At 38.5% G+C, this 21,778-nt stretch overlaps 1 protein-coding gene across 1 annotated transcript in view; it reads right to left on the reverse strand.

Annotated features, from left to right (window-relative positions):
• The window catches only part of elna (elastin a), an 88,998-nt gene that overhangs the window by 19,678 nt on the left and 47,542 nt on the right, over nt 1–21,778 (reverse strand). Inside the window, exons 10-38 of the mRNA XM_036150135.1 lie at nt 19,278–19,325; nt 19,092–19,154; nt 18,826–18,849; nt 18,647–18,721; nt 17,987–18,028; nt 17,819–17,905; nt 17,676–17,726; nt 17,462–17,563; nt 16,309–16,341; nt 14,823–15,005; nt 11,611–11,745; nt 11,418–11,537; nt 11,263–11,295; nt 11,066–11,137; nt 10,939–10,977; nt 10,474–10,593; nt 10,262–10,363; nt 9,341–9,460; nt 9,147–9,260; nt 8,944–9,066; nt 8,760–8,795; nt 6,654–6,728; nt 6,530–6,565; nt 6,225–6,275; nt 4,226–4,228; nt 2,189–2,215; nt 1,826–1,852; nt 1,460–1,495; nt 79–108 (exon numbers count right to left, since the gene is read on the reverse strand). Coding sequence (XP_036006028.1) covers nt 79–108; nt 1,460–1,495; nt 1,826–1,852; nt 2,189–2,215; nt 4,226–4,228; nt 6,225–6,275; nt 6,530–6,565; nt 6,654–6,728; nt 8,760–8,795; nt 8,944–9,066; nt 9,147–9,260; nt 9,341–9,460; nt 10,262–10,363; nt 10,474–10,593; nt 10,939–10,977; nt 11,066–11,137; nt 11,263–11,295; nt 11,418–11,537; nt 11,611–11,745; nt 14,823–15,005; nt 16,309–16,341; nt 17,462–17,563; nt 17,676–17,726; nt 17,819–17,905; nt 17,987–18,028; nt 18,647–18,721; nt 18,826–18,849; nt 19,092–19,154; nt 19,278–19,325 — 2,007 coding nt within the window. The remainder of the gene's footprint in view (nt 1–78; nt 109–1,459; nt 1,496–1,825; nt 1,853–2,188; nt 2,216–4,225; nt 4,229–6,224; nt 6,276–6,529; nt 6,566–6,653; nt 6,729–8,759; nt 8,796–8,943; nt 9,067–9,146; nt 9,261–9,340; nt 9,461–10,261; nt 10,364–10,473; nt 10,594–10,938; nt 10,978–11,065; nt 11,138–11,262; nt 11,296–11,417; nt 11,538–11,610; nt 11,746–14,822; nt 15,006–16,308; nt 16,342–17,461; nt 17,564–17,675; nt 17,727–17,818; nt 17,906–17,986; nt 18,029–18,646; nt 18,722–18,825; nt 18,850–19,091; nt 19,155–19,277; nt 19,326–21,778) is intronic.

Genomic DNA, 21,778 nt, shown 5'->3' on the forward strand with positions numbered 1-21,778 from the left:
ACACGGAGAATACAGACGTAATGTTGCCGTTGCCAGCACATCTACGAGCGTTTGACAGGAAACATTAAAAAAACTCACCTCCATAAGGGTAGGGATATCCTCCGCCACCTGGAACAACAGAGACCAAAAGTAAAGACTTGACGGTACATTTTAAATCACATGTGGTGTAGTCTTCATTACTGCCTGCAGCCTCTTTTCTAGGCACTTTCTATTGTTTTTTTTTTTTGTTGTTGTTTTTTTGGCAGATTCTTAATTTAATAAAAAAAAAAAACAATTTAATTTGTATTCAGTCCATTAAATTTGCATCAATTGTCATTGCTGTTTAATGTTTTCATTCAAAAAAATTAAACAAATACAATATTAAACAAATATGCTCTTTAAGCTCAAAACATTGCATCAAGTATTGATTTTTCATAAAAAAAAAGTTATATTTAATTTCTGTGCCTGTTGTGCCTGTGCAAGTTATCCGGATCATTGCCAAGATTTAAGCTTGTTTGTATTTTTCTTTTATTTACAATTTCATGTTTTTTTTTTTCACTTAAATTCAAAATGTGATAGGATTTCCTTTTTAACATTAGTGGATTTACTGATGGGAGGAGGGCTGTTTGATTGATCGGCTGGTAAACAAACCAGACTGTGATCCTGACCAAGATCAAACTTGGTTGCAACACGTTGGTCAATACTGATTTTATATGAATTTATATGATTTGCCTTGAGAAATAAACAATAGTTTTTCAGCCATTGTACACCTTTAAACATTGTGAAGCCATGCCCTCTTTCTTTTTCCACACTGGGACTTTTTTTTTTCTGAAACAAAGAAGCCTTATAGCTGACTTAGAGAAGCCAGGATACCTGAAGGATAAAACAACCACGTATGTGGAACTACAAAAACGACCCGAGAGTGTTCCTTCCTTGTCATCGTGTGTCATTCAGTTATTATAACTTGATACTATCTGGTTTTTAATTTTACATTTTCCTCACATTAGCATTCAATCTATGGCGCAAGGAAAATAGTGCTACGATGCATAAACTTCCCAACACTGTGAAGCTGTGGATGCGAGAGAAACTTAATGAGTGTGTTGAGTCAGTTTCAGGTCTAATTGGGCTGAAAAAGACCTGATGTCGCATTTCCTTTTACACAAACTGCTTTTTATCGATTCAGGTGGGGTCGTTTGTCGTCTAGACAGAACCTGCTTGTGCTGAGGAACGCAGCCTGCAAGCTAAAGAGGAATCACAAAATATGTGTACTGACCATCTACTGAGAATGTTCTTGTGCTGAAATGTATATAGTGCAATTTATAAAATAAACACTGCAACCACTTGTGTGTATGTTACAGCGTATGCATCTTATATTCCGCATCTGTACCATACATCTTTCTCCTGCTGATGAATAGATAAAAGATAAGAGAATAATGTTCAACCATATGAGCAAACCATTAACCACTCGGCTTGTATTTACCTGGCAGGTATGGCTTTGGCGGTTTCCCTCCAGCACCTGAAAAACAACAGTGTTCAGGATCATTAGGGAGACAGAGAGGAACAATGACAGCAGCTCTGCTTATTGTCTTTGTCTCCCCCTAGTGGTCATAAATGTAATGTGACCTCGCTGAATTTTAATCAGACAAGCAGCATCAGATTGTGCAAAATTAGAAAAGAATCTGAACAGCAGGGGGAAATTATAAGTTAACAATATTCTCAGCGATGATTCTGCAGATAAATTCAGGTTAAATTAATGAGAGACATTCAACTCCTGCATAAATCCTCTCATCACATGCACTCTCAAGTAGCCACTGTAATCTAGACACAAGCAAAACAAACAATTTACCAGGTTGAACTTGTCCCCTTGTGTCAACTAAAAGAGAAATCAAGGTTGAAATAAATTAAAATCACGCATGCTATTAACACCACGTTAAAACAATCAATCAATAAATTCTCAATAAGCTGATCATAATAAAATCAACATATTTGGTAAAGTCATGAAGATTTATCGTCTCTAACCACTAGAGGGTGCTGACACTCCCGTTCCTCCAAGCAAACGATTTATCAAATAAACGTTTGCTTACAAGTTGAAAACAAAATCCTTTATTATATTTAATGCAAAATATTCTTACCAACACATGTGCTGAAATAGGCATAGAGCCAAACAAGCCATTACAAATAACAGAAAACATTTCTACATAGCACTTACCACCTGGCTGCACAACTCCACCTGCAACTGTTAACAGAGTTGTGTTAAATGTGACATTAAAAGGTGGAGTTATATGATGAAAGCGTCGCAGGGACTGTAAATAAACATATAATGTTGGGTTGAACCTACCGCCTTTTTTCCCACACAGCCGCCATGAGAAGAACAAAAAGAAATAAGAACAAAGTTAATCAAAGTGCATTCTTTTTTTTTTATTATTTTTGCCTGCCTATGTTAATTACAATGATACTAATCAAATATGCGGTCACCACTTTTGAGTAAAGGATGTCTTGATTCTGCATAAATTACTTTAATGCTAGAGCCTTCCAGAGAGGGCATTTGCAGTTTATAAGCAAAACTGTCTCACTAATAACTTTAGGCTTTAAATCACATGAGTTGAACTAAATGTGGACACTGCAAGTTGAAATAATCACAGTGTCAGAGCAGATTACTGCGGTTGGTGAAAAACAGAATAAAACATTCAGGATTGCGTGGACACAGTGTCTTAACATGTATAAAGTGTAAACTTTAAAAGCTAACCCGCCAAGCACAGTGAGATGTTAGTGAAAACGAATGAAGGGATGTCACTGCGGACACAAACAGAGAGCCGGGACCATGCAGCTCACATTTTCCCCTCTCTCTTTTTAAAGGACACCTGGATAGACGCCTCTGGTAAAGATGTGGGGAAAAAGCCTTAAAATAAATACATTTTTATTGCAGTAGCAACGCCATCGGACGCTGAAAATCTCACTGTGAGTTTAATTTGATTATGTCGATTCAGCGAGGGAGAAATTCATATTAAGGTCCCCCAATGCAGCTTGGCATACTCCACATTTACGTTTGTGATCGTCCGACACAAAAAGGCCTTTTTACTTTACTTCCAAACATCTGGCGGGCACAAAAAAAAATCTTCAAGGTTGTTGTTGAGATGTGGTGAGTTAAAGATGCCATTCTTTTCCACAGTACTGTAACAGTGAGCGATGGAGAGCACTTTACCATCCTGCTGACTAATAAGGGTCCTCCTCCAGCTTAGTGGATAGTTAAAACATCTCATGTCATATTTATACCCCAGTTATATAGAAAAAAAGTTTGCAGAAACTAATAAAATATGAAAATAATAAGTTAAAAAGTAATTTGTCTTAAAAAATAAACTTGTTAGGCCAGTGAATGATGGTGCTCCTCGTGATTTCTCGAAACACTTTTCTTAAGGTGGGGTTTTTCCTACGCTGAATCGATGAATTTAAATTCAAAATTTTAATTCATCTAAAAATGCCAGGGTGGGATTATGCTACTGCAATAAAAAATTATTTCCTTTAGGACCTCTTCACCTATCTCTTTTTTTTTTAGGGTTACCTGTTAGTATGGTGGGTCTTAAACAGGAAGACCCACAATCCCAACACTGGGAATGAAATATTTTGTTTTAAAAATTTACTATTTGACACATTGGAGGCCGCTGATGCCAAACCCTGCATTCAGTTTTCAGTTAGAAAGCGATTTACAGAAATAATTCAACAGCACATCCATTTGGAAACCAGCTCATGTTTAACAGACATGAGTTAGTAAAAAGAAACATGCTTGCGGGAATTTTTCACATGCTTTGTAAAATAGTTGTTCAGAAAGCAGTTGATGCATTTAAAATTTCAGTAGATTGAAATTTTGTGGTGTAAGCTATGTGCCCGTTCACAGCTGAAGGCAGATATTTACACACATTGTTTAAAAAAAACATGGTCTGTTTGAATCCGATTCCACATTTCCTGTTTTAGGTCAGTTGGATTATTTCCATCTGTTAAATTAGTTTTAGGATTATTTCCATTCGCTAAATTAGTTTTAGGATTTTAGGACTATTTGCTAATTTAATGAGAATTTACATTAAATTTTTCAAATTAAAAAAGTTTACTCACACTTTCTTAGTATTTGATAATATATCTTTTTAAAATGTATGATTTAGGGATCTTTTCATGAGCTTGTCCCAATAGTTCACTGAAAGTTTGGCTCATTCCTCCGGACAGAACTGGTGACACTGACTCATGCTTTACCAACCGCCTTGTTCACAAACACTTTTTGTTGTTCCTCTCAGTCCAGTAGATTTCCTATGGGACTTCAATCAGGGCTTTGTGATGGCATCTCCTAAACATGTGTGTAGAATCATCGTAAATGTGAATGGCCTGTAATTGTACATCAAGTCCACAGGACCCCATTCACTCATTCATGCATACATTCACATGCTGGCAGTGGTGAGCTACACTGCAGACACTAAGAGGGTCAGAGCAGGGGGTCGAACCAGCAACCAGCCGGTTACAGGACTAACCTCCTGGCTGAATGCCGTGAGACATTTCTTCTGTGCTTTAAAATCGTGTTTTTTTTCCCCCTCTTGATGCCATCAACTTTGTGAAGTGAATCAGTCCCTCCTGCACCAGAAACATCACCCCAACCATGACGCTGCCACCACCGTGCTTCACAGCTGGGATGGTGTTCTCAACCTTGCAAGCTTTCTCTTTTTGATTGCAGATGCAGCATTGGACATGATGACCAAACTTTTGGATTTTAGTTTAATAGGACCACAGATCAGGACATGCCTCCACAGTCAGGGTTGTTGTTCCTGGGTGCATTTGCGAACTATAACCTGGCTTTTTGTGTTGCTTTGGGAGTAATGGCCTCAGACAAACGGGACTTGTTTCCCTCCTGATAACGACCCTCTTAACAGCTTCAAACAGCATCTTCACAAGGTCTTCTGCCTTTGTTCTAGAGCTGATTTGCCCATTTTACACCAAAGCCAGTTCATATCTAGTACACGGAGCCCGTCTATGTGGACAGTACGATGATGGGTCACTCCAATGCCCGTTGAACAGATTAATGTCGCACCTTCAGGCATTTGGAAATTCTACCCAGGGATAAACCCAGGGAGTTGTGAAGATCCACGATTCACTTCCTGCTATTTTGGCTGATTTATTTTCATGTGTGCCTCCATTTAACTCTGTTGTTGTGAATAAACCCATCGGAAGCTCACAAAACTATGGCATCATTCTTTGTGCGTTCCCAAATAGTTTAAAGACATAGTAATCGTAGTGTACTTATACTTCTGACTCTGATGAAAGTGAACCCTTCTTTCTGATTATTCTGACACATTTTGTAACGTTCTGTTGTGGTTTAGATTATTTTTTCAGTTAGCCAACTTTTCTGTCTAAGGAATTATTTCTGTTTGTATTGTTTTGGATTTATGCTTAGTCTGTTTTAAGTTATCTGGTCTTTGTTATTATTTTATGTCAGCTCGTGTTCGTTAGTCTTTGTCTTGCTTTCTATCCTAGGTTTATTCTTTATTAGTCTGTATGTTCCCTTAATTGCTTTCATCTGTTTTGGTTAATTGGTCCCGCCCTGCTCACCTGTTCCGTCCTCTTATTTAAGCCTACCTTAGTTGTTTGTCTGGTGCCAGGTCGTCTGTTTGAGTATGGGTGAGTCTACACCTGCAAGTTTCTGTTTATTGGTTTGCTTTTGGATTTTTGACCCCTTGTCTCCAGTGATCTGAGCCATCCTGTTTCTGTCTGTTCCTGCCCTGCCTGTCCAGCTAGTCTGTTTATTTTTGTGCCGCCTTTTGGTTGTGGGGTCTTTTTGGTTTTTGCCCCAGTCTTTGATTTTTGTTAATAAAGAACCTGATCTGAACCTCTGCTGGTCTGGCTGAATTCTGGGTCCCCTGCCTCTGATTCATTACACATTTCTTAGCTAATTTAAATCATTTTAAAGACCTTGACTGACCTATAACAGAAAAGGTTGATTCTGATTTAATATCAGCCACTGAGTGAAGAATGTTAAGACTTTTTATACAGTGTAAGTAAATATCTGGCTTCAAATGCATACCTGCTAAATGTATACCCACAATAGTAATATTCTGCATGCTGTCAATGTAGCACACGACTAATGCTGATCTGTGAAATAGTTACATTCACATACACTGACTTGGATGAAACATTTAACATCTACTGAAAAATGCATGTGCCATATTGCACAGTACGGTGAAAGGCTTTAGGCAAGCAGCAAGTCTTACTGGGCTGTGGGACCTCTGGGGCCTTAATAAGCGCAGCGATAGGAGTGGGCCCTGTCAAAAAGACAACAGGTTCCAGATTCATCCAGTGTACGAGAGAGGCCAGCAAAGGTAGAAGCTGTGAAGTGGACCTTAATACTGCCACAGCTGGAGCCTGTGAGCTAGAGGTGGTCATTAGCTGGCAGCATTAGCAGTATAAACAACGTGTGAGCTTTATGTGCAGGGATCACTGGATACGGCTTTCACCGAAGCTTACAAGTATGTTTGTGCAGTTAATGCCCATGGAGGAGTTTTAAGATGTAATCTACCTGGCTGAGGAGTTCCACCAACACCCACGTCCTGCCCTGTAAAAAAGCACAAAAGGATAAGCTGTAACGCCTTGATTCACATGAACTACGTGTTTCAGAGAAGGCTGAGGTTTTAAAGCATCACCTGGTTTCACAGCTGGTATAGAGCCATTTGCAATGCCGCTGACAGACGTGTCCGGAGTCACACCAGGCCTCACGCCTAGTGCAGAAAGCTCAAAGGTTACCCAAAATGACACTTGCTACATTCTGATTTCTGAAATCCGACTTTAATCAGGCGTGCCTTGCAGTGAGGCCTGCCTTCCTCAGGTGTGGACTTAAATCTACTTTGCATTTCAGGGCACTTCCAAATGTCCTCGAAGGAACCATAGGTGTGATCAAAACAACCTTTTTATTGAGGATAGTGACACGAACACAAAGATGCATGTAGAAATGTAAGAAGGCTTGTCAGCATAACATCTTAAGTTATTATGCCCAAGAAAAAAATGTTTGTGCGCCCATCAGTACATTAAAATGTTGGTCAAAAGGAAATTATCTTGTTTTGCAAACGCAGCATGTGATCGAAAAACAGTAATATGAAATTAACTAAAATAAGGAGCTGGTTATTATTACTAAAAGGATAGTACAAAGAGGAAAAGTTACAGCAAAGGCTAGGATGGACATTTTTTTTGCAATTTAGAGAAGGGAGATCCGTAGAGATCTACGGAACTGCTGCATGTTCGTCTGTACGAAGATAGCTCAATTTCTGTTCATAATTACATTGCATACTTAGTGGTTAAATTAAAGGGTAGAACTAATAATTATCAGCAGTTCTACTGTGTTTTATGTGTTCTAGATATTTGTATGTCGCAACTTCTAATTGCATAAGCTGAATTTTTGTCAGCTATGATCAATTAACAGGACTGTGATTTTGCACAAAGCATTTAATAGATGCCGTAAAGTAAAATTTGGACTCCTAATACAGAATTTCACAGTACATTCTTACCATGGATAGCTCGATGGCAGCAGAAAAAACATCCGCTGCAGTATTTTAACTATTTAAAGTAACTAATGTATATTTTAGGTTGCCAATTTAAACTTGGGCTTCATCGTCAATTTGTCCGTGGTTATTTTAGAATAACTGACTTGATGTGCTACCCAGCACTTTGACTTGTCTTGTTACTGAAGGTGCTTTATAAATAAATTTACCTCGCCTTACTTGTTTGAAAAATTCCCCCCCGTCTATTTTTCCTTACAGGTGGCAGATAAGGCAAAGATGCCTCTGTTAATTCTGCGATGAAGAGCTTACAGCTGGCGTCATGTTAATGAAACCCTGGGTAGACTCAATGCACAGCAAAAATGGAACTAATAGTAAGTAATATTTACTTAAAATTTGTGTATGTGTCCTTGATTTGAGCAGGTAAATAAGATGATCTGCCAATGGAATAAGACTTTTGCACTTAAAACAGGATTAACTCATCTCCATCATCTTATTTCAAGTGCAGGATGTCTAATTATCTTATTTTAGGGGTCAAAATACACATTCCTGATGAACCAAGTCTGGTTCCCGAATCTTTTCCCTTTTAGTTTAAAGTTGGACACTTTAACTAAGATTTAAAATCTCTTCATTTAAGCTTCCCAGAGACAGAGAATCTGGTTTAATGATAAATCTTTAATCTGTTTAGATGATATCTTGGGTTTTCATTTCCAAGACATGAGGAAATGTCCCTTTTAATAGTAATTTGTTGAATAATCGGCTATTTTTGTTCGTTAGATGTTGATACTTTTGTGATTCTTTTGCTACATGTAACATAAGTGAGCGGATTATAATTAATCTAGTTATATCTATGAGTTATTAGTTATTGATTCATTTTATATTTTCTTAAGGTGAAGTGTAATTATTTATGACTGATTCTAAATCATAATCCTATGAAACACACAGAAATGTTGTCTCTTATAATGTACAATATGGAAAGTTCAGTGGAATGTTAGAGGATCACCACTCAGACAGTTTTTCTGGATTATGAGATTGATTTACGGTCATGAACAGTGTTTAACATGCTGTAGCTCAATTCTGCTGCACCCTGATCCTTGGCAACAGTGTTTACGGTCTAAAAACCTTAAACTCAGCATGCTTTTGTTTATTGCTTTTGGATATTCTGCACAGGTACATGCCAGAATCTATATCTACAGGATGTCACAGTAAATTTTAAGATGTTGCATAAATTGACGGGGTAAATGACGGTGGCTCTACCTGTTTGAACTCCTGGTCCAACTCCTGTTGGGATACCTAATGACAAAAGATAAGTGAGACTGAAAAAAACATACATGGCTTTGAAACTGTGCCTCATCTTTATAAAATAGCCAATACAAGAGAAAGCTGACACTGAGTGTTTCTTTATCCTTCAAATCTCTGTTTGTGTGCTTATTAATTGTACCGTATTTAGCAGCTTTGGCAGCAGGAGAGTATTGTCCACCTCCCTGCACAACTCCTCCTGCACCTCCTGGTACAACTCCTACTCCTCCTGGTCCCAGTCCTGTCCCAGCAACTCCTGTATTTCCTGATTTAAACCAACAGAAGCAGGTTACCCTTACTGAAATATCCCAGACTTTACTGTGTTTATGGGCTCATTATCTGTACCGTATTTAGCAGCTTTTGCAGCGGCAGAGTATTGTCCACCTCCCTGCACAACTCCTCCTGTACCTCCTGGTACAACTCCTACTCCTCCTGGTCCCAGTCCTGTCCCAGCAACTCCTGATTTAAACCAACAGAAGCAGGTTACCCTTACTGAAATACCCCAGACTTTACTGTGTTTATGTGCTCATTATCTGTACCGTATTTAGCAGCTTTTGCAGCGGCAGAGTATTGTCCACCTCCTTGCACTCCTCCTAGTCCTACTCCTCCTAGTCCCACTCCTCCTAGTCCCACTCCTGTCCCAGCACCACCTGTAACTCCTGGCTCAGAGGCACAAAGACAGCAGAATTCATTTTGAGCAGGTACTGTAATGAATTAGTGTCCCTTACATGGCAGGAAGAGGAGTCATATTGAACCTTTTTTTAAACATTTTGCCACATCACAACTGCAAACTTCAAGAAATGTGCTGGGATTATATGTAAAAAACAAAAAACAAAAAAAAAACACCAACACTGCAGGAAAATGATACAAAACATATGCAAAGTGTGGCCTGCAATGGTATTCAGCTCCTATAAGCTTAAGCTGTACGTTATAAAAGGAGCTTTTGCTGCTAATACAGTTGCATGTTTTTTTGGGGGTCTCTACCACTTTGGACATCGTTTTGCGTTGTGTTCTCTGTAAAGTAGCTCCAGGTTAGTCAGCCTGGATTTAGGGAAGTTTCCAAGTCTTGTTCTTTAAACCCTCGCCAACTTGCTTTGCTAAAGAAAACCACCTTCCCACAGTATGATGCTACCACCACCATGTTTAACCATTGAGATGGTGCATTCAGGGCATTCAGTGGTGGTCTCATCCAACCAGGCCCTTTTCTTCTACATGTTCCCCCTGTGGCTTTTGGAAAATTACAAGATGCCTTTTGCATTAGTCCCCCCCCCCCCCCCCCCCCCCACATATTGCACACAGAGCCGCCGTTTCCAAGCTTATTTTTAGAAAATGAGAAGTATAAAAAAATAGCTTTGATTGGTGAAAAAATAAGTGCAACTCAAAAAACATTGATATGTTTGAAAAAAAAAACTGAACAGTTTTAAGTGGGTGTACTTTCTTGAAATGCTGACAGTATCTACCGTATTTTGCTGCTTTAGCAGCTGCAGGATATTGTCCGGCTCCTTGGACTCCTATTATGCCCCCTGTTCCCACTCCTGTCCCGGTGCCTCCTGTTGAAACTCCTAGTTTAAGAAAACAAGACAAACTACATTACAGGTTTACAGTCATTTTAGAAAACGTAAAGATCTGTTTAGTCTATGTAATATATCCATTTGTGCTCATTATTTTTTACCGTATTTAGCAGCTTTTGCTGCAGCGGCCGAGTATTGTCCACCTCCTGGAACAAAAGGCCCTCCTCCTGCACCTCCCAGTCCTGCATATCCGAACCCTGTTCCAGCTCCTCCTGGAACTCCTGTTTCAGACAAACAGACTGAGGTTTGAATGGTTCACTATGAAAACAACAGCTGTTTTTTTAACATAACCTGTATTAATGCTTGACAATCCAATTTTAATCTTGCCTATCAGAATATATTGTTTTGCATACATATAAACTAAAAATTCTGCCAAGTTATGTTGCAACTTTTAAAGCAGTTCCAACTAATACTTTATCTCTCCCTATTTTAATATTGCTCTTTTGCTCCACTGAAACATGTAATCTAGCATTAAATGGCTCCACAACAGAGAAAATATAGCTCAAGCTAATATTATTCTTTTAAATTACTCTTCTAAACTTACAAAAGAGACCAGAATGTCTTACCATACTTTGGAGGTTTGACCCCTGTGCTGCCCCCATAGCCTGCAAATAGTTGTGAGTTTATTAGGCTAGATTTTATTAAATATAGTAGCACATGATTCCTTTTTTGCTCTAAAATCAACTAACTTACCACCGTAGCCCCCCGGCAGTCCCTGCCCTGCTCCACCGGGGACTCCACCTCCTCCAAGGCCTGTTTGTGGAGCTGATAATTCAACCAGTTAAAATCTCTTTCCATCTTCACAGTTGGTGCCCAAATAAAATGTCTAACTGGATTTGATGTGATGTTTGGCTAAATTCAGATTGTTTAAAAAAAAACAAAAGACTCACCATATTTCGGCGGTTTGGCACCAGCTGACAAAGCTGCACCAGAAACAGAACAAAGGGTTGGGTTAAAAGATGGCCTGAGTTTCTATAACCTGCAGCAAATGAAGGATTTCCTTCACAGCTAGAGCGAAGATCACAAATCTGTTAGACGTGCTTACATCCATATCCTGGTATATATGGAGCTCCAGGGATCCCTCCTCCTCCTAGTCCTCCTCCTCCTAGTCCTCCTCCTCCTAGTCCTCCTCCTCCTAGTCCTCCTCCTCCTCTTGGGCCAATACCTAAAAAAAATGCAAGGACCTTTATTGAATTTTTTTTTCCAGTCATGATTTTAGAATATTTTCTTTCACTTACCATACTTAGCAGCCTTAGATGCAGGGGAGTATCCTCCACCCCCCACTCCTCCTATTCCTCCTATTCCTCCCACGCCCACTCCTGTTCCTCCTACTCCCGTTCCTCCCACTCCTGTTCCTCCCACTCCTGTTCCTCCTGCAGACAAATTGATCCTTTAACACGACTGATCTGTAAATAATTGATAATTGATCTTGAACTGTAATTAAAATATACAATCGAAGTGATTTATGAATTAACCAAACATAAGTATTTTGTGGGTCATAACCTGAATCTGTTTCTCATCGACACACCTTATATATTCTCAGCATACACCAGGTAGAGGACCGAGGCCCACGTTTTTGAATTTGGACAACCGTTCTGTCACTGAACTAAACACCTGACAACAGAGGTGGGTAGTAACTAGTTACATTTACTCAGTTACATTTACTTGGATAACCTTTTGAACAAAATGTACGTTTAGGACTATTTTTTACAGCACTGTACTTTTACTTTTACTTGAGTCATATGAATACTGAAGTATCGCTACACTTAAGTAAACTTTCTGGCCACTCTACCTACTGCGGGTAACTTCATGGATATAGAACTGAATTGTTTTAGCCAAAAATGGACCAAAGAGAATTTTTTTTTTATGAGTTTATGTCAAAGTGAGACTTCTTATTTTCATACAAGCTTTGTTATTTTAATGTTATCTGCTGAGCTCATTGGAATACAGTAGATATTGTCATTGGAAGTACTTTTCACTGTTCTATCATACTATACATTAAGGACTGTTTAACCAATAACTGTAAGTATTGCTTTCAAGTTTAACGTTAAAACAATGATTTAGAAAACACTTTCAAATACCAGAATTTGTACATAACCTTATTTGTTTGTCTGCCCCCATAAAGACTTTTAAATATTAAATCATCAGATGTTATGATATGTACTCAGTACTTGAGTAGCCTTCTTACTGAATACTTTTTTACTCTTACTTGAGCAATTCCTTGGCTGACAACTTTTTGCTTGAGTAAAAACATGTTGAAGTAGCGCTACTCTTACTTGAGCACAATGTTTGGCTACTCTACCCACCGCTGCCTGCCAAAAATCTCTCTTATACACTTTGGTTGTATCTTGCTCATGTATTTCACATGAAAAAAGATTCTCCACTTTTCAACTGCCCAGTATTTTAAACTCACATTTTCAGAGAGTCAGCAATATCTGAGAAACAGTTAAATGTCATCTTGTGTGTTTAAAACCAAAGGTTTTGGTGAAGAAGAAAAAAAATTAGGACTTGCTTTAGAAACATTCTCCTTGTAGATTTTTTTGACTAGTTGCTAAAGACTATATGCACACATTAGCCTGTCTGGGATGATGTGGTTGGCAGATCATAACTGTGTGTTGTGTGTATTTATGTGCCTTCTGAGCCGGTGTCTGTCTGACCAAAAATTGTATTATGGTTACACACAATGACAGTAAAGCTTCTTGATTCCTCTTGATTCTTCAAAAATGCATAAACAGCGTTACAACTTTCTGCATTTTTGTAGCCACTAGTTGTCTTGCTGCTATAATTATAGGCATGTAGCTCGATGTGAATCTTTACCTGAAGATTCTGTAGAGATAATGATTAATATAATTCACAATGACCCACAGGAAGGAAGAAAAAAGTTATAATATTTCATCTAAGTTAACTATTTTTAATATATTTAGCACCTCTGGCAGCAGAGGTGTATCCTCACTCTGCCTCCTGGTTGTCTTTTACTCCTGAGATGCAGCTTCACATAGCAAGAGTGTGATAACAAACTGAGCTGATAATCAAATATTTGACTGACTTTAAAACTAATTAGTCAGACAGTTACACAAAAAGGGATGTATCTAAATAATCTTTGTTTCTTCTTAAGATAAAATGATTCTTAAATAATTACAAAGCCAGTAATTGATTGATTAATTATGCATAACATCTAACACTTGTAGCAATTAGTAAGGCTTTAAGAAATGTTTAAAATAGTAACTTTATTTCTGTTATATAAAGTAAAATATACAACATTCGGATGTTACATTCAAGTTGAATAATTAAGCTTGGACATTTATATGTTAGCACTTTTTTCAGTTTTGCGCAGACTCATATTGCAATAAGAGACCAAAATTAATAATATGGTTATAAGGTTAATTCTGCTGTAGGTTCTTTGACATGTACATTGTTATATAAAACATTTGTTTTTAATTGGTTAAGCAGTCCTAACAAAACTAAAATATGTCATTTGACTATTTCTCATGAGATAAGGAAGAATGCTTTTCTTTGCTGGTGCAATGAACCCACTTCATTCATTCTGAGATGCTCACAGAGCCAAGGTAAACAGAACATCTTTAAGCTTTTAAGAGCAAAACTAATCCATCACAGTTAGAGTGAATGATGGCTAAATCAACAGTTTGGTACTCTCTGAAAACAAAAATGCCCACAGAGTCCTTTTCTGGTGATAGCAGCGTTCCTTCTTTGATGAAAGGAAGCTGGTTTACATTTAGCAGAGCGAAAAAGCAATACATAGAAAAAAAACATCCTAAAAGCCAAAGAGAAGTCAATTAGCTTAAAGCTATTTCAGACCTCATCTTTAATCAGCAGAGCAGGCTGCACACGCTTCAGTTTAACAGATGGCACAAATTTCTACTTCATGCATGTGAACAATGTGATCTGTGCCTGAAAATAGAAAATGAGTACATTACATTCTTCTCCTAGATTGGTGCAAAAAACATGAAGACTGATTTGGATTATTCTTGTGTAACAAATAAAATTGGGTGTTGGTGTCTCCAAGGGTTAAAGAGGGAGATGCAGGGTACACCCCCAGTGTTGTGGATGGTGGGAGGAAACCGGAGTACCTGGGCTACTCCAGTAGGCATTCAGACCTAGGACCTTACACATCTGTACTGTCTGTATGGTCTGATTGAATTTGACTTTGTAAAGTGCTTTGAGATGGCGAGTGTTGTGAGTTGGCGCTATATAAATAAAACTGATTTGTTGCGTTGGATGGTTGACCTCAGGAACTCAAACTCATCCACCTTTAATACTTCAGCTCCCTGGAGCTTCACTGTTCCCTTTGTCCCCCTCTCTGTTCCCACACAGGTCTTTAGTCACGCTTCTGCCAACTTTATTTTTCCAGCCTCCACCTGCCCTTTACTCTCACTACAGATAACAACGTCATCCTGTTCAAACGCCATAATATAAATGCAAAACAACTTACCATATTTAGCAGCTTTTCCTTGTTGGAGGTATCCACCTCCCCCTGGTACTACAATTGGTGCACCTCCTGGTACTCCTCCTGGTACTCCTCCTGGTACTCCTCCTGGCACTCCTCCTGGTACTCCTCCTGGTACTCCTCCTGGTACTCCTCCTGGTACTCCTCCTGGCACTCCTCCTGGCACTCCTTGTAGCAATACAGACACTCAGAGGTATGACTTACTGTAGACATTTTGTACTTTATGCAAAAAAGTATAGCAAAAAGCCTTAACCACAAAATAAAAGGTAATAAAATGTATTTACTCAACCGATTGTGTTGCTGATATTGTTAAACCATGTAAAGGGATGCATGTCTGCATGCCCTGTTCTTCGTGCGTTCTGAGATTTTCTTTTATTTCCATGTGTTTCCCTTCAGTCCATTGATCTCCCCTCCTCAGCTCATCTGTTTCATTGGTCTCAGCTGTTCCTCATTACTTCCTGATTACTTTTCACTTCCCTTCTCCACACATCCCTCTGTATTTAAACGCCCTGGTTTCATTACTCATTTCTGATTTCTCTGCTGACTTCATGTTTCCTGAGCTCCGTTCCTCTGCCAGTTTCTTTTTTGCTATCAGATCTCTTCGTGGTTTGCTTCCCTGCCCCATTCCTCCTATATACTGCAAGTCTTCTTTATTTCATCAAACCTTTTTACCATCACCAAGTTCTGCACTTTGGTCCTTCTTAACACCAACATAATACTCCATGCCTTGATGTGCTCAGCATCACTCGGATATTTTCTTTAAATTATTTTTCATGTCTATTTTGGTTTTGGACTGATCCAAGGTGGGAAACATCTGACCACTTGAGCCAGATAAGAAAGCTGAACAGATGTTCTGCAGAGATTTACCCACCAACAGAACTGGAAATGGGACCATGAGACTCACCGGTCAAAAGACCCAGTCTGGTGCCTGGAGAGGTGGCACAAGACCCAAAGCACAGTAAAGCGTTGATTTTCTTTTAAGGCTGTTAGGCTGAGAGGCTGATGGACAATAAAGGTTTTTCAACCTGAAATTCCCTCTTTCCCTGTCTCTCTTTTTCAAAGGTGCGTTTAAATTAAGTTATGTTATCTAAAACCTTTGTGCTTACATAGAGTCAAAAACATTGATCCAACTTTTGATAGACCTTTAATTAGCCATCAGTTCTTGTCACAATTTCCCTTCAACAGCTTACCAATTTTTTGTTGTTTTGTTTCTTTTCTTGATTACTCATTAAAATAGATTACCACTACATGTGTTATATGTGTTGTCTTTATCATTTCCTGATAATGCTATTGCTTTTCCTGAAACTGTTAATTTTAGAGTAGCTTTTCAAAAGGTTTCTGAACATCATGCAATCACATATGATTAGTAAATTATGCTTTTTGCAAACATAATTCATTATATGTTGTGAGCTAAACAACTAGATATAAATTTGATTACACTTCAAAGATAGTAAGAACTGAAGGTTCTCACCATATTTAGCAGCCTTGGACCCAGGTCCATATCCTGCACACAGAGCATTGGGAGACAAGAGATAAGTCAATATTTGAACAATGAAATGTAAAAACTAAACCTGGCAACATCTTAAGGTTGGTGAGCAAATGCTGTAACGTCAGATGGACAGAAATGTGATGTTGGATTGTTATTAATTTAAAGCTGTGTTCCTGCATATACCATTAACAGGCAAGGTAGGAGAACATCACTTCAATTCAATTAAATTTTATTTATGTAGCCAATTCACAACAGACATCATCTCAAGACACTTTACAAACTCTATTCAATCAAATCATCCAGACAGATTGGTCAAAAAGTTTCCTATCTAAGGAAACCCAGCAGATAGCATTGAGTCTTGACAAGCAGCATTCACACCTCATGAAAGAGCGTAGAACCACAGTGGACAGTCGTCTGCATCATTGATGGCTTTGCAGCAATCCCTCATATTGAGCATGCATGAAGTGACAGTGGAGAGGAAAACTCCCCTTTAACAGGAAGGAAAAACCTCCATCAGAACCAGGCTCAGTGTGAACGGCCATTTGCCTCGACAGACTTTTGGGTTAGAGAAGTCAGAGCAGAGACACAAAACCGAAGAACACATTGATCCAGGAATCTCTTCTATTTTACACAGGTAACCATAGAAGATAACCATATCACTTTGTTTAATTTCATAGCACCGTTTCCAGACACTCTATCTGTGCTAATAAACATTCAGATTAATTCAGATCACAACTATTTTACCACTTAAAGGATCTAAAGTACTAATAAAACTTTAATCCCTAGATGGTCAGAAAAACTAATGGAACAATGCCATCATGGTAGAAGTAACATACGCAATACAAGTCTCTTAACTTTACAGCCTCCATCTTAACACACACACCCGATACAAAACAGGGTGCATCATAAGCAAGCCAAATACTTAATGAAACTTGATGTTTCACAAACTTTAACTTGTGTTTTCTGAAACACCAACATACATAGGAAGATCGGAAAAAGTGTCATAGAAGCTGGAGAATCATACGTCTGGTGTCGTCAGCTGCTATCCGACATTTGAACTTTTGTGAATCATGACAGTTTGCAGACAAAGTGCAAAGATCATTTGACATTTATGTAATTTGCTACATGCCGATACCTCCTGGCACCTGCCCTGGATACAGTCCACCGACGCCACCGACGCCACCGACGCCACCGACCCCTCCAACACCGCCGACACCACCAACACCACCACCAACACCTGAAGAAGCAAGCAGATGTATCAGCCTCACGTCATGCATACCAATCTTAAATATATTTAGTTTGCTCTGTGGAAAATAAGAATTTCAAACATGAACACTAGGAAATTCTACCATATTTAGCAGCTTTAGACTGAAAAGGTGAGACGCCTCCAGGCCCCACTCCTACAGAAAAAAACACAGAGAAAGAGATATTTTTGTAGCGCCACTTTCCACCTTCAAAGAGATATTTCTATTATATTTCTTTAAATACTCACCAGTTCCAACAGGATATCCGGGCCTGGATCCAGGACCAGTTTTTCCTCCTGGAAGTCCTGCTCCACCAGTGCCATAGCCCCCATAACCTAGAACACAGGTTGTTATGATCGCCCTGTGATGCATCATTAATGGCCGCTTTTCATCTGACATGATTTCTATATTTTTACCATAAGGAACTTTTCCACCTCCAGGTTTCGCTCCATAGCTCCCTAAAGGGAGAGATTATACACTTTAGATACGACAATGAAGCAAAGTCAGTGATGTGTAGTGGAACACATGAATAATTGTTCAAAAGTAAAACTATAAAAATTTTATAAAAATGTTGACTTCTGTAAATTTGTTACAGTTGACTGGATTTCAAATTAATCTATTTTAAATATTTTTTTAACTTCTGTGCTTAAAAGGAAACCACATAGATAGAAGACATATTTTTTTGCCTTTGTCAGTTTTAGCAATGAGCTATTCCTGAATATTTAAGCTTAACACATAGAAACCTTTACTGCAAGTTTTTGCCAAATCTGCATTTGAAGTCAATGTGGGTGGAGTTTTTGTCAGTAAATGAGATTTAATCCAATCAAGACCGTCATGAATCACATAGTTTCAAATATGGGCATGCTAGTATCGGTCCTATGTTGATGCACTAGTTGCCTTTAATAACAGGAGTCAGACATAAAATGGGCAGAGAGAAGCGAGTTGCATAACTTTTCTAATATTTTTTAAATTTTCCTTTAGGATCAAGTATGGTTGAACTTGACATTTAGAAGATTACACATCAAGTATACAAAATTGAGCAACACAAAACAAAGACTTTGGCATCCACAACACACCTTGCGTTTTGGGTGATTTGAGGGGGTAACCATGAAACACTCCTGGCTGCATCGGTCCACCAAAACCTCGAGTTCCTGAGACAGAGAAGAAGTACTTTAATTCTCACATCCACACCACCAATACTAACAAATAAAAACAACCTTGTAATATTAAATATATAATTAATATAAACCCAGACCTTGACCTCCTTGTTGTCCTCCAACTGTGTACAAAAGATCACATGTTTTAGTCAAAGCGATTATTTCCGTGTAAACATTAGAAAGTGTCAAAGCAATTAAACTTATACATTTCTCTCTAAAGACTTTTTCCAAAAGCTGAAGATTTTTGTTGACTTGATTTGAATTACATGTCTTGATTGTGTAAAAAGTATGTTTTATGTACACACATAAAGAAGAGAAAAAACACAAATTCATTAAAACACAAGAGTAAAAACCTTAACCTTACTTGATTTGGAGTTTAGGTTAGTTCCAATAGCGACCCCGGGCAGAACTCCACGACCGCCAAACCCTGAAGGCGTCACAGAAAGAGAAAAAACAAAAAAACAAAGGCAAAAATATCAACGTGAGAATCTCAGAATCATAGGAAAGTCTGGTGGATTTTTATAAATAATTTCTGCAAGTGAACACAAACCCGCTCCTGGAACAATTCCTCCTTGGTAAAGTCCAGGGACACCCACACCTGTAACAGCCAATGAGATGATAACCGTGTGCTCTCCCTTTGCAGATACGCAACATTTTTACTGTTGCTTTTTTCCAAAATATAGCTCAGGAGAAACAAAAGAGCTGACAGTCACAAAAACCCTCCTAACAAACAGAGACAAATAACATGCAGAAAACATAAATCGACTTATTGCTTATTTATTTTTCTGTTTACCATGTATAAAGCAACCAGCTGCTACCCTCAATCAATCATCCTTATCCTCCATCTAGCTTTACTCAAGTTTTGAAAAAAACAAACACTTGTGAATGCTTTCCTTATTTAATGACATACATAAGACAAACCATCAGAAAAACTGTGATGAATGCCTCATTTTTGAAACTAACATGAAACAAAATAATTTTGCCTATATAGTGGCACCCCTTGTAAAAATAAAAGAAATTACGCTTTATTTCTAACACTGTGAAACTTTGAAAGATCCGACCTTAAATATGATTGAAGGAGAGAAAAAAAATATCCTGAACAGGATTACCAGTATTACACTTACTGGCACCCCAACGGGTTGGTCAGAGTGTGGAGAAACGGTTACACTGCAAAAACAGACTAAGCTAAACTAAAAATAAGTAAAATTCTCTTGAAATTAGTGTATTTGTCCTTGCATTGAGCAAGTAAATAAGATTATCTGCCAATGGAAATAGTAATTTTATCCCTAAAATAAGATAATTAGATATAATGCACTTGAAATAAGTTGATGGAGATGAGTTCTTCCTATTTTAAGTGCCAAAATCTTATTCCATTGACAGATTATCTTATTTACCCACTCAAATAAAGAACAAATACACTCATTTCAAGAAAATTTTTACTTATTTTTAGTTTAGTGTAGTCTGTTTTTGCAGTGTAATTAGCAATCCATCTGCTTCCCTGATTTATAAATATGATGTGACCTAGATGTGCTATTTGCCTAGCCACTTCTCAAAATGGGGAAGACAAGAGTACATCCCATTAAAGAGAGACGGACACATGTTTACTTTCAAGAACCAGAAAATAAAGAGAATAATGTACAGTGCCTTGCTCAAGTATTCATACACCTTGAACTAGTTTCTATTTTCTAACATTACAACACCATCAAGGAGAATAAATCCAGCTGCTGTTTAATGAACATGACCCTACAGCAAACCCACCAAAACATGGCCACCCACCACAACGACCATTCGGACAAGAAAAACATTAATCAGGGAGGCAGCATGGAGGCCCGTGGTTTCTCTGGAAGAGCTGCACAGATCCACAGCTCATGTGGGGAAATCTGTTGCCAGGAAAACAATTGGTCCTACGCAATCTAGACCCGGCAAGATGAAAGCTATCGTTGAAGAAAGCCATAAGAAGTCTAGCTTGGAATTTGCCTCAAGACATGTGGAGGACAGCGGCAACATGTGGACCAAGTGGTTCTGGTCACGTTTTAACCTACATGGAAAGACGTATGTGAGGTGTAAAACCTTAACACCCCTATGCCCAGATAAAAACACGGTGGTGTTAGGGTCATGTTGCCTTATCGCTTTTCTTCAGCGGGGACAGGGAAGGTCAACAGAGTTAGAGGAAAGATGGATGGAGCAAAAACAATCCGGAGAGGCAGCAAAAGACTAGAGAATGGTGCAGAGGTCCATGTTCCACAGGAATAGCGTTACAATGGTCTAGTCAAAGTCCGAATGTAATTCCAATTGAGAATACGTGGGGAGAACTTGAAACCTGACGTTCTCAGAGGTTCTCCATGCAGTCTGAACGAGCTTTGAGTGTTCGAAAGACAAACAGACAATAATTTGAAAACCACATATCCTTTATTATCCAATACTCATTTATATGCGCTGCTCTGTGTTGATCAGTCACATAAAATTTCAACTAAATACATCAAAGAAGTCTGTGGCTATAAATGTTCAATGGGTGTGAATACTTTGACAAGGCACTATAGCTACTTGCTACAAGACAAGGCTGGGAGTGAACCAGAGTTTAAATGGCTGCCTTACACCGTGAGGAGGAAATTAGGGGTGGTCTAAAACTGATCAAAGCTCCCAGTTAGCAAACCGCAGCATCTTGTAGTCGCCACATCTAAACTGGGGACACCAGAATATTATTTATTTATTATTTTAACCTTTATGTAACCAGGAAAAAGCTCATTGAGATTAAACCTATTTTACAGAATCTGTATATAATAGGCATCTATCTTGTCCCTGTTTCTCCTCTCCATCATAGCTGATCAATGCTCTTCGTTGAATATCCTCTGTTTCCTGTTCTATATACTTTGTAAGGCACGTAAGATCATATTTGGTTGCAGGTGAGCCAGAGTATTGGAAGAAGTTGGGTTCTTTCAACAGAGCCAAGGAAATGATGGTAATAAAGCAATACAAAAATCTTTATAGTCTTGAGATTAGCCTAAAAGTGAACCTCTAGGTGGCAGTCATGTACCAGAATTCAACTGGATG

This window comes from Fundulus heteroclitus, chromosome 18 (assembly GCF_011125445.2).
Source record: "Fundulus heteroclitus isolate FHET01 chromosome 18, MU-UCD_Fhet_4.1, whole genome shotgun sequence".
Taxonomy (NCBI): Eukaryota; Metazoa; Chordata; class Actinopteri; order Cyprinodontiformes; family Fundulidae; genus Fundulus; species Fundulus heteroclitus.